Source organism: Musa acuminata, chromosome BXJ1-10 (genome assembly GCF_036884655.1).
Source record: "Musa acuminata AAA Group cultivar baxijiao chromosome BXJ1-10, Cavendish_Baxijiao_AAA, whole genome shotgun sequence".
In the NCBI taxonomy this organism is placed as follows: Eukaryota; Viridiplantae; Streptophyta; class Magnoliopsida; order Zingiberales; family Musaceae; genus Musa; species Musa acuminata.
In genome coordinates, this window is record NC_088336.1 from 18,431,749 (window position 1) to 18,442,500 (window position 10,752).

Genomic DNA, 10,752 nt, shown 5'->3' on the forward strand with positions numbered 1-10,752 from the left:
GCTTACTTCCAGTGTGGATTTGTTGTCCAAATATGACCTAAATAATGCATGTTCTACTAAAATGTGTATTTAGTAGTGCCTTTACTGTTTCCTACAATGCTCGAGTTGTAGTCGATCCATCCATGTCTTATAATTTCTTTGATTCTCACAGTACTTGAATTCCCCAGTAATATTGTGCATTCCACTTTTCTATTAAAATATAACATTCATAAAGTACCTCATTATTTTATATTTTCCACTCAAACGAGCTTTAAATCCGATGTTTGTATGTTTCTCGTTATCAATAATTAAGTCATTCATCAGTTTACTTCCAACGAAATATTTAAAATGCCACAGATTTAGTTAATATTTGTGACAAGTGACACACACTATCAATAATCTCTATCCCCATAAGAAAACATGTTCCTTTGTTACTGTTCGTTGCGAACAAACACAACACACAAAGAAAGTATCATGGCATGGCAGTGCCTCTAAACATTACGATTGCATTAGCATAAACGAACAAATTAGCAAAGGGGTATTATCAAATCAGCGTGTCATCCATGCATCATCAACCTAAAAGAAGTAACATGATAACAAGGCGATTAAGCTAGAAAGCAATGAGGGTTATTTACCGCCAAAAACATATGAGAAAACCAAAGGGTTCACCATATCCTCCTGTTACCTTCTGAACTGCCACCATGAACACTCAAGATGACATCCGAGAAATCGCGTCATTTCTGAAACTGCCACCATGTACAATCAAGATGTAGCGGCTATGACGATGAGCAAGTAGATCTGTAACACGGAAGATAAAATCCTGCATGTTCACAAGGTCAGAACTCTGGTGAAAATACAATGAAGCATTGCAATGGCTGCAATGCCAAAAGAATAGAATGCACACACACAACTGGCCCTTCTAAGAAGAAGAATTACCTACAAAGGCATCACCCATTTCCGAAATAAACAAAGAATCCTTTTTTCTCTCCTTTTTTTTTTTAAATCGCAAAGTGAAACAGCATCATGATACAACAACAAGAATAGGGCACCATTGGTAAGTGCATCTTCAGATGAGCAGTCTCAGTTCTTCGTGACGAACTGTATGTACATCACCAGCACAGGGATGTGGGAACTCAATTTACAGAGATTTGCCTTAATAAGGTTATGAGAAAGGAGAAGAAATTTTTCTGATGCTTGCTGAACAGTTTCAAAGTCATCTATCTAGACTTCCCAGTTGCAGCTTCCAATGATGGAGGCCCCGAAGAAGAGGACACAAGTAAATTTCTTGAAACCAATGCATCAGCTGAAGAGGATGTTGGAAGACTGTAAGCATATACGCCGATGGGTGTTGCCATAGGATGGTCGAATTTGCAATGTGGGCCAAATTTGCATATACCATATCGAGAATAAAAAATGCACAAGGGTTCTCCCTGTCAGAGAAACACAACCAAATATTAATTCACAACCATTATCAATAAAATACAGAACAGCATCGAGCAGTAAATCAGTTGTCTCAGTCAAATTAGTGTATAGTCCTCCTAAAGTTCTCAACAGTATAGTTTGATCCTATTGTTCCACCAAATAGAATAGACCGCTGCAGCTATATCCTCGGCCAAAAGGTCAGACCAATAAAACTTGCTCCTTGGACTTCCACCAAGAAAACACTGGAGACAAGATACAGATGACTCCGCCGTCCAAAGACACAACGAAGGCAATCCTATTCATAGCTGAGACCTGCTCGAGTTGTGGTTTCAGATTAGCAAATCCTTGAAGGCCGACCATCTCAGTTGGGGGCAATACTCTAGTTTCATGGCATATTTTCTAATCCTTCCTCAACATTCATCGAACTTAAATACAGATTGTACATCTCAGCAGCTGCCTTTTCCACTGTAATCTTCCCTGAGTTTCAGCTTCTCTAGGAGTTAATGAATTGCAGAACGTAATTATCGAACATTAAATAATCAAGCAAATTCAAAATCTTTAATAATTTAATATACTATGTAGCAGTATTTTGTTTGTCCCATTTATGAATCAAGCATTGGAGTGAACTAAAAGGAAACATGTTTCTCAGTTACACTGCTCAACAGGAAGAGAGTTCACAATATTGAATCTGGAACTTAATTTGGACATGCTTAATCACACATGAATAGAATTTGGAGATGAGTATAATATATGAAAAAGGAAAGCTGGAACTTAAACCTTGCTGAAATGCTAATCTGACTGGCAAAAAAAAAAAAAGAATACAACGATGGAAGGGAAAAATGTCTGGAACAGCCATGGCAGATTTCACTTTAATTATGGAAAGCCTACAATATGCTTAATCCCACATCAAAGAATAAAGGAAATAACGAGGTTGACACAAACTTACAGGGCGTAAAGGAAGGCCTAATGGACTCAGCAAACAGTTAGGGGGAGGAAGTAATCTCTCCCTAGGATGATGAAACTTGCAGGCTGCACCAAATTTACAATCTCCAGTCTTCATATAAAATTGACATTCAGGTTGATCAGGTCTCTCAGGGAAAACATTCTCCCTTGCCAATACATACTGGCCCAGAGGAATAGCACTGGATCGATATGAGGGTATCGTCCCTTGAACTCCGGTGATTGTTTCATTCTGTCGTGATGTTCCATAAAACTGAGTAGTTCGTGGCAGGTGCAGCTGACTCTCTGAAGACGAAACAGACCCCAGTTGACCCTAGAGAGACATACAGCATGATACCAGTTACAACACATAAACAAATATTAACAGAATATCAGATATGGCTACTTATATATTTAGGGGGGAATAGAAAAAAATCGAGTACAAAACCTTTCACTTGGTCTAATGCCTAAGGCAATAGCACATAGAACTGCAACTACTAACAGCATAGATAATAAAAAGAACATCACCATAAATTCATGGAAACATGGCTGTGGAAAAAGAAAATTTTGCAGCATACTGGAACCTCTTCCTCGTCAATTGCCATTTGGCCTATGCAAACATGTAAAATATACTCTTGATAATGTGTATGAGATAGGCACATTTGGGAGATGATAGCCTTTAGTACAAACAACACAATTAGACAAGCATGGAAGCAATCTCCTAAATGCAATAGAAATGCCTCATAAGAGATACAACAAAAGAAAATAGAGATGATGCAAAAGACATGGCCGCATTACTTGTGTGCAGCCCTATTTTTATCTCCTGAATAACAATTTGCTTCTTGAAACTTCTTTATCAGGTAATATACTTCGCGTATTTGACTTACATGACATGAAGAAAAAGAGAATTTTTTACCAAGTGACGTTGAAAAGCAAAAAAATCATGTTCATCTATGTCATGCATATTATAGAATGCCAGTAGGGCCTAAACCAGAATGGATTTACCGAATATGTGTTCCAGCTAGGAACTTGAACCAAACCCTGAGGAACAATCACTTGGGCATAGCTTGAAAGACCTTGCCATCGAGGGCTAGGAATAAAAGAAGGTCTTGACAAGGGTGTCAAACCCCCATGATAAGACTGCTGACTGGAAGTAGGAGAATGTACACCAGGATACATGGTCGAACCACGTACATTAGCCATTGTATTAGAAGGCTGTGGATGGTGAAATTTGCAAGTGCTCCCGAATTTGCATACTCCATTTCTCATATAATATGCACATTCTGTCTCATTCTACAACAAAATGAGTATTATCTTATCATGAAAACATAGCACAAAACAGTTGTATATTCATTAGTAAGAATTTCCAAAAATATGACATTTAGATATCAACAAGTAGAAGTTACAAACCGGACGAATTGGATAACCTAAAGCATTTAATTGAACTCTCCCAGCAATTCCTGCCTTATCTCTAGGATGATGAAATTTGCATGTAGCACCAAATTTGCATGTACCGGTCCTCAGATAGTACTGAAAAAAGGATAAGAGAAGTACTGTCAAAAGAGATTACACAAGCATTAAAAAAAAGTTCCAGTTTTAATTAACCAAAGTCAGACAGACTAACGAACACTGAGCAGTACAAATTTCACACAGATTCCAACTTCCAAGTGCAATAATCGAGTTAAATCACATGAACACAATGTTTCATGCATGTCAATTTCAGGAAAGCATTCTGTCAGAAAGGGTAGCTTCCTTCATTACACAAGGCCTCAGCCAATGCAAGATCCGGGGAGAGGCAATGTAATAACCATACCCTTGCAAGCAGGTTGTTTCCATTACTCAAATCATGGGCAGCTAAAACATGAAGGAGCAATCCAATTGTAACACCAAAGCCCACACTTAAAAAAGCAAAATATTGCAGATTGCGAATGCATGTACCGAATACTATTTAATCTGCCATTGGAACTTGGTGTGGACTCCTTAAAGAAGATTTCAAATGTATAAAGTATGAAATCCTGGATAAAGACTAGAACTGAAACCAGAAGATGATAAGAAATTTTCTGGAGCTTCAAATGAAGATTTGAGAAATTAAGCAACGATGAAGTATATGCAACCAAAAAGAAAACAAAAATGCAAAAAATAAATAAATAAATAAAAGCTTCCGGTACTACATTTTAGGTTCAATACTACATATGTCCATTGATTTTAGAGCTTATAATTCACAGTAAAACCTAAAGGAGGCATCTCTGTCATGTTTCCTAGGGAGCTCCTTAAGGGGTACAACACCTTTACCTAAACCTAGCAACCAGGCATGAAACTACAACATGTGCCTTTACTTGTACTCATTGTCCTTAATTTATAAATATAACATAACACAGCCACCAACATACATACATACATACAAACATACATACATACATACATATATATATATATATATATATATATATATATATATATGGAGAGAGAGAGAGAGAGAGGTATTAACAATTGATGATCCCTCTCGCATGGTGAGGGATGTTTACATCTTGTGATAGGATAAAGGATGAAACAAATCATAGAAAAGCAAAAGCACAACACTAGGAGAACATGCAGAAATTAGGTTTTAAGGAAAAATTCAATCTTTTAGTTCTAGACATACTTCATATTGTCTCCATGCATTACCTTTACATAAAGCAATTTTCTAGGTTGCAATTTCTATAGTCAGAAACCAAGAAGCTACTTACGTATGTTTTGACACTAACTGCCTTGCTACCTGGTTGTCTCCGGAAATGTGTTGCAAACTGGTTGCCTCCAGACTATATGGCAAGATCCGAACAGGTTAAAAATTCTGTTGTCTTAAGAGAGTAGCTACATGTGTGAGATTCTACCCGTAAAGAAGTTCTATGTATAAACTATCAATAATTCAAAATATCATAGAACATTACCAGATTTTAAAGGTAAATCCACACTTGATGTTGCATTGTTTCCAATTTCAAATTTGACAAGGTCAAACAGAATTTGGTCTAATGTTCTAGGACGTGCCAGCCTATATTGGGTTGCACATTATGTACTTGTAAGAAATCTGGTGTGAATACATGCAGTTTTGGCAGCATTGTGTTTAGATTAAGGTATGCAATACCGTACCGTATCGGTATTTCGAGGTTGCCTCGGTACGGTATGATACCGTGTACCGCTCAGTACACCAGGGCATACCGAGTGGTTTTAAATATTTTTCTCTTACTGTAGTACGTTCCGTTCGATAGCGAGCGGTCCGCATACCGATATGCTGTCGGATCGATACGTACCGCCAGTACCAGGCGGTACTATTCGAAATTGCATACCATGGTTTAGATATAGGCAGTAGCACACATACTTTTTGTTATTCATCCCTCCTTTCATGGTATTGTTAAGCTATTTTTATAGACAGGATACGAAAGAAAGGAAGCTAACTCTTTTACAAGCCATAGCAACTAAAAGTAGCCCCTCAGATACTCCAGTGACTCCCATATTCTCAGCACTAGAAGGTTAGGCAGTTGGAGAATGATCAGCAAGGTGGCGATGCCAAAGAGAGAATCAGCACAGTAACAGGTAAGTATTTACATTCTCTTGTTCTCTATGGATAATACTCCTTTGTTTTCTCCCTTCTTCTATCTTAATCAAGCATGGTTCAGACTAAGTTTTAAATATCCATTCACAACCCAAAAAGATTAATAAAATCTTTTACGAAATTCATTTTTTCACATTTTTTCTGTTGTTTTAACTTTTAAGTTTGTGCTTCAGCACAAGATGCTGAATATTTACCATCCTGGCAGCTAGATGGCATTACCCATGCTGAAGAAACTAAAAACTTGGTTTTGCTTCAAACATATCACAGCTGCCATATCCTAAAACCAATTTATGAAGGGAAACCAGAGTTAAAAACAGTTGTAAAATCAACCTATCCTACATCTAACTCACTCTCAACGATTATCATCAGGAAGGAACTTGGACCAGTGAATGCTTTAATCATTCTATCCACTAATAAGTAATAACAGAAACTACAAAAAAGTAAAATCTACAATGTCGATTCAAATATAACCCTAGTTGACTAAATAAACCCTTACAAAGTCTGAGAAGTTCTGAAACAGAGGTTGCACGTCAATTGATTGATTTCTAACACACTTTCATATACAAAAAGAAAGTAGCATTGCACTAAATTCTTTATGTTATTGGTGCTTTGCTTTTCTTTCATTGGTACAAAAGCAAAAAAAAAAGTGACTCAAAATAATCAACATAAGAAACACATGATGTCCCAACAACAAGACAAGAACAACAAGAAGTCATTGATGCTTACATTGCACTAAGTTCTTTATGTTATTGGTGCTTTGCTTTTCTTTCATTGGTACAAAAGCAAAAAAAAAAGTGACTCAAAATAATCAACATAAGAAACACATGATGTCCCAACAGCAAGTCAGCAACAAAGACAAGAACAACAAGAAGTCATATCCCAATTATTCTATCTTCATTATACCGAACTTTCCAGCATTATTTTCTGTTACCTGACATTCAGGTTGCCCAACTCTTTCAGGAAATCCACCCTTGATTCTTGCTGCAGCAATAGCCTGACAATTAACAGGATCTAATAAGGACTATCGGTTTTGATGAACTCAAACCATGACTACATCCAAATCATGTGCAAAGTAAGGTCATATTCCAAACACAAAACCAAAAGGAAGAAACCAAAGGAATATATATAGTAGATGTTGACAAAAATGCAGAGCAAAAATGAGAAACAACCATCATCAACACTAAATATCCATCCATGTACTTACTGAGACTGATCTGAGCTACTGACAAAGTGGTTAATAAGTTCGAGAAAAAGAAAAAGAACATTTCTTTTTAACATTGAGTCCAATACTCTTCTCCTTTTTTTCAGTTAATTGACTCTTTGTTGCAAAGTCAAACAAGATATTAAAACAATATCACCATGTTCCCTCTTAAAATCAGACATCATTGTACTTAAATGAAAAGCATTTTGTTGTCCACCAAGACAGCCTTGTTCCAGTCCTACTAAACATGCATCTTGCAGACCTTTACATCCAAACCTATTGCCACCATTAAGTTTCCGAAAAACTTTACATATATCATTCCAAAATCAATTATCCAAATTTGTGGTGATTCAAATAAACATCATATATCACATTATTAATTCAATAAAGTACTAGAAAAACTGGCATAACTAAAAAGCTGAACACGAACGCTGACAACATCTCACAATGATTCTTTGACGCCGTCCAATCTTTCATTCACCTAGATGTGGGGGTGGTCCACATCATAGACATCAGCACCAATTATGACATCATAGACATCACCTACATAGAAATGGCTCTAAAGAATAAATTCAACCAAACATAGTTTAAAATTTTGCGTGATCAGCACAATTACGATATGGACTGTCTAAACCGATGCTTATTAATTCTCTAAGACATGAACAGTCAAACCATGTCCCATGATGAAGGTTAAAATTGAACGATGGGGAGGTCTTTTGCATTTTTTGCTTAAAAATCATGATATTAACGAACAAACACAAACTTGAGAACAGGTGTGGAGTGCTATGTTGATGCAAAAAGTGTTACAACAAGTGGACCTGATTGCCAGTCCATTAAAGTATCTATGGCGCAAGCTTCTATATCTATTTCATAATGAATGAATAGACCCACTGTTAAAGTACAAAATAAACTACAGCATCAGCATCTTATAAAAAATGGCCTTATATATACATACAGAGCAAGTGAAGAAGAGTTTGTTTGCAGGAATGTCAAAAGTAAAAGCGGAGCAGTGCCTAGAATCATATAGCTTAAAATAACGAGTAATGACTTTCACACTAAAATAACTTTGAACCATCTCACTCTTCATACTTGGATACAGACAAAACTGGCTACAACCACCATAATGTCATTTGTGTTCAAGAAGAAAAAGTTCCTCGAGGTGCATAAGAAACAGTCAGATAAGTCAGGTTTACCATCTGCCTATTTGGAGGATGATTGTATCTACAAGTCATCCCAAATCTGCAGAGGCCAGTCCTGAGGTAATAAGTACAGTCTGGCTCTCCCGGACGCTCTGGATATGGTCCAGATTCCATGGATTCAATCTCTCTCAAGCTCATCTGCCACATTGTCTCTGCACTTGCAACAAAAGCTGAGGATTAGAAGACGCCTAGAACGGATATCATGGCAACTACAGCCCATAAAGAAGCAAAAACAAATGGTTCACTAAGGCTCGGAATATAGATAACGACGTGTTGGTATACAAATTGCTAAAACGCAATTGTAATGTGCGATGCAAGAATTTTCTTCACAAAAATAAATCATAAATCATCAAAGCTCATGAAGGATAATAGGAAGGCGATAAAAAGGACTTGAAATGCCACACACAGAACACCATTCTGCCTCCACAGCCAACCTCGAGAACACCAAACATGGACACCAAAAGAAAGATCAGAAAAGAATGCAAGAATTAGCACGGCAACAACGGCCAACAACGGAACAAAACAGCACAACCAAGACAACGAGCATTGCGGCTTCCTACAAAGACAAGCCGCCAGTCCCCGAGCTCGATTCGGCAAGCTCGGATCGCCAACCCCACACCCAGACCCTCCGATCGCAGGGCCCGAGACCCTCCCACACCAAGAACCAATCATCGTGACGAATCAAAAGAGAGGGGAACCCGAGAAGCCGCGACCGGCACAGCAAACCCTAGCCCTAACCCACCCTGACCTCCATCGATGGTGGGCCGGAGCGGCAGGGACGAGGCGGCCTCCGTCACGGGCGCGGAGGGTCCCGCTCTGGCGACCCCGCGCATGTGGACCCCGGCGGCGGTGGCAGCGTCGTAGTCCATGGCCGGGCGGCCATCAATCAGGGGCGGATCGGGAGCGTCGGGGACGGGGCTCCCATTGCGGCTGCGATCTCAGACGATGCGGAGAAGGGGAGATGGCGAGGGAAGGGGAAGGGTGGGGAGGGGGAGGGGGAGTGGGAGGGAGAGGAGAGACTCCGTCCTCCACAAAGCGTGAGGAGGGGAATAAAAACCAACACCAACAACAACAGCCATCCGCTCCGACAGCCAGTCGTTTGCGGCTTCCTCCAGCCGCGCGATCAAAAGCCGCGGAATATTATTTAATTGCCCCTTTTTACGCTTCTGTCCTTGCAAACCTTCTATATCCCGTATTTTCCCCTTTATTATTATTATTATTATTATTATTATTATTATTATTATTATTATTATTATTATTATTATTATTATTATTATTATTATTATTATTATTGTTGTTATTATTATTATTATTATTATTATAGAATGTTTAAAGGAAGTTAATGCAAATTTTGTACTAAAATTAATTACAAGTATGTATATATATATATATATATATATATATATATATATATATATATATATATATATATATGTCAAATTCGAATATAAAAGGGAATATTTGGGTTACTTCTGTCATTTAATTTTATATAATAGATTAAATATTGTTATTGTTGTATGATTTTAAAGGATATTTGACATCAAGTTTGTATTAAAATTATATTTTGTACAATAAAAAGACAAAAGGATACTTGACTTTTTAGGTAAATCTTTCAATACAAATTAAAAATAAAAAATAAAAGAAAATTATATACTACTTTTGTTTTTTTTATCATGAATAAAAACAAAGATTTTTTAGGCCTATGGTCCACTCAAGTGTTCATTCTCTTTAGGGAGAACCTACTTTTTTGTAATATATTAAAAGTAATATATCTAATGAAACATAACATATTATTTGTACTTTAATGTAATACATACTTAATAAATATAATTTTGACAAAAATATTTACAGCGATTTTTAAAAAATGATTTAATGTAAATCATATATAAAAAAGGGGAAATAATAATAATAAAAAAAAAAATAAAGCTCTTCAATTGTTGGGTCGGGCCCAGACCGGTCCAGTCCAGTATGGCCCGGTCGAATCAGACCGACAACGGCATAAAGCCCTAATGCCGCCGTACACGAAGAACACCGCCATGGTAGCTCCTCCCTTTGGCGCGCCCGCCCCGGAGTCCTCCTCCTCTTGTGGCCGTAACCGGTAACTAATCTCTCCCGTTCGATGATTTGCTGCTTCAATATTATGTTTTGTATTGAGTTTCTCAATAAAGATCGGAGTTTGATCGGAAGACCGAAGGAAACGGTGTATCCCAGTCGAGCGCATTTGGTACTTCGTGACGTGAAAGGAGAACAAACAGAATCCTTTCAGTGAGAAGCTTGTGTTGCTTATGGGATCACCAGTGCTCCCTTTGGATTGAAGCTGCCATGAAGCTGCATGTAGGGAAGTAATTATTGTAGATGTGCATAGGTGGGAAGGGCTCCCGTGGAGATTACTGGTAATAGAGCAGCCATTGACTTTGCCTACC

The 10,752-nt window shown here is 37.8% G+C and overlaps 1 protein-coding gene and 1 long non-coding RNA gene across 6 annotated transcripts in view; one reads left to right on the top strand and one right to left on the bottom strand.

Annotated features, from left to right (window-relative positions):
- Window positions 1-942: 942 nt before the first annotated feature.
- Window positions 943-9,437, bottom strand: LOC104000098 (zinc finger CCCH domain-containing protein ZFN-like). Of its 2 annotated transcripts, none has more exons than XM_009422044.3 (7): window positions 9,078-9,437; window positions 8,324-8,481; window positions 6,861-6,923; window positions 3,751-3,870; window positions 3,346-3,633; window positions 2,348-2,674; window positions 943-1,409 (listed from the first exon to the last, which is right to left on the bottom strand). In XM_009422044.3, the coding sequence occupies exons 1-7, from the start codon at window positions 9,196-9,198 to the stop codon at window positions 1,197-1,199; spliced, it is 1,290 nt and encodes a 429-aa protein (XP_009420319.2). In that variant the 5' UTR covers window positions 9,199-9,437; the 3' UTR covers window positions 943-1,196. The 2 variants fall into 2 exon arrangements, with proteins under 2 accessions (XP_009420319.2, XP_009420318.2); XM_009422043.3 differs by having other exon boundaries at window positions 9,072-9,403.
- A 922-nt stretch (window positions 9,438-10,359) lies between these two features.
- LOC104000099 (uncharacterized) overlaps window positions 10,360-10,752 on the top strand; it is a 2,905-nt gene continuing 2,512 nt past the window's right edge. Inside the window, exons 1-2 of one of the 4 annotated variants that reach the window (XR_010480341.1) lie at window positions 10,360-10,427; window positions 10,517-10,752. The exon at window positions 10,517-10,752 is cut by the window's right edge and continues 449 nt beyond it. This is a non-coding gene — a long non-coding RNA (uncharacterized LOC104000099). The other 3 variants (XR_672832.3, XR_001976019.2, XR_001976018.2) reach the window with 3 other exon arrangements.